Raw genomic sequence first — 2,090 nt, forward strand, 5'->3', positions numbered from 1 at the left:
TGTAACTTTAATTTCGAATTACTAACTTTCTAACAGTCATAGATAAACAGAAGCACAAACAAATAGTTAATGGTGTTGTGCGGTGGCTTTCTCCTTTAAAAAAATGTGTAGTGGTAGTAGGTAACCTGACAAGCAAAGAAAACAGAAAGAAAGGGATTGGGTAGGTGAAGATATCTATAGTGATTAGAGACACAAGGAGCGAAAAAGAAAAGATATATAAGCATCACTTTCCTCTTCTTCTCTCCAACTCACAAATCCACTACTTCTTCTCCTCCAATTCTACACCCATTTCACCTGATCAAACTTGAATTAAGCAGCTACAACTCAAAATGGGTTCAGGCCATCACAGCAAACACAAAGGTGATCATCATGAAGAAGAACATTCTAAAGATAAACAAGAAGAACAAGCATGTATGTTCGCATTACAATTGGCTAGTGCATCAGTACCAGTGATGGTATTAAGAGCTGCAATTGAAATGGATGTTTTGGAGATAATGAACAGAGCTGGTCCAGGTTCTGAGCTTAGCGCTGCATATATTGCATCACAGATTCTCAATGTTACGAACCCGAATGCTAGTGTTATGCTTGACCGTATGTTGAGATTATTGGCTAGTTATAAGATTCTTACTTGTTCTGATAGAACTCTTGATGATGGCACAACTGAGAGAGTCTATGGTCTTGAACTTGTTTGCAAGTTTCTTGTCAAGGATGATGATGGTGTTTCCATGGCTCCTTTGCTTTTGATGAACCAAGATAAGATCTTGTTGGAGAGCTGGTAATTTCGCAATCCACTGCAATTTGTGTTCAGAATCATGCATTAATTAACTGATTAATTACTGATTCTCAAATCTTGTTTCTCTGTGTGTTTTCAGGTTCCATTTGAAAGACGCGGTTGTGACCGGCGGTATCCCATTTAACTTGGCATACGGCATGAACGCATTCGAATACCCAGCAACAGATGCAAGGTTCAACACGGTGTTCAACAAAGGAATGTCAGACCACACTGCAATTTTCATGAAGAAGATTTTAGAAACGTACAAAGGTTTCGAAGGTATAAATTCAATCGTCGACGTTGGTGGTGGTGTTGGTGTCAGTCTAGACATGATTCTTACAAAATACCCATCCATGAAAGGTATTAACTTCGATTTACCACACGTAATCAAAGACGCTCCAGCTTACGAATCCGCGGTCGAACATGTCGGAGGAGATATGTTTGTGAGTGTTCCAAAAGGAACTGATGCCGTATTCATGAAATGGATTCTTCATGACTGGAGTGATGAGTTTTGTACCAAAGTTTTGAAGAATATTCATGATGCTTTACCTGAATATGGAAAATTGATACTAGTGGAATGCATTATTCCGTCAACAACTGAACCAACTCTTGAAGCTTTAGGTGTTTACCATGTTGATAATATGATGATGGCTTATAACCCTGGTGGCAAAGAAAGGACTGAGAAAGAATTTGATGCTTTGGCTAAAGCAACTGGATTTTCTGGGGTTAAGCTCATCTGTTCTGCCTTTAACACTTGGATTATGGAGTGCCACAAGAACTAATTATGTCCTTAATTACCTCCATAAGCATCCAGTGTTAATTTGTGCCTATCTCCATGATCTTTTGTTAATTTCGCTTTTGAATTTTAAGTTTCTTTGATCATTATCTTTATCTTTCACTTTTTTATGCAATGATCGATCAATTTAATAAAAAATTGTCTTTGTTTATGTTCGATTTTTATGTGTTCCTTGACAAACTCCGGTTATGCATGGATAATGGATTAGTTAAGGAACAGTGACAATCTCCATTCTCCACTCTCTTTAACAAGTCTTAATCAGGAACATCTTTGACTATTGGCTTCAAAAGCTAGCAGATTGGAATTTTTCTACCATAATATGACTCAATTAGTGTAATACGTAACCAACCACTACAACTTTAAAATGGGAATTGTCCATTGAATACGAAAAGTTGGATTGAGATGGCCAGCTTGATAGAAATGGTCATAGACATTCTTCAACCAGATAACATGTTCCTACTACTCTACTAGCCTTAGCTACTAACAGACAAAGAGTTAGTTTACCTAATGGAAGAAGAAGAT

General features: G+C 37.4%; 1 protein-coding gene across 1 annotated transcript; it reads left to right on the plus strand.

Moving 5' to 3' along the window:
* Positions 1-206: 206 nt before the first annotated feature.
* On the plus strand, positions 207-1,726 carry LOC113286544 (caffeic acid 3-O-methyltransferase-like). The gene is made up of 2 exons (XM_026535132.1): positions 207-775; positions 873-1,726. Exons 1-2 carry the CDS (start codon positions 330-332, stop codon positions 1,552-1,554), a joined length of 1,128 nt encoding a protein of 375 aa, XP_026390917.1. The 5' UTR covers positions 207-329; the 3' UTR covers positions 1,555-1,726.
* Positions 1,727-2,090: the final 364 nt, after the last annotated feature.

This window comes from Papaver somniferum, chromosome 1, assembly GCF_003573695.1.
Source record: "Papaver somniferum cultivar HN1 chromosome 1, ASM357369v1, whole genome shotgun sequence".
NCBI lineage: Eukaryota > Viridiplantae > Streptophyta > Magnoliopsida > Ranunculales > Papaveraceae > Papaver > Papaver somniferum.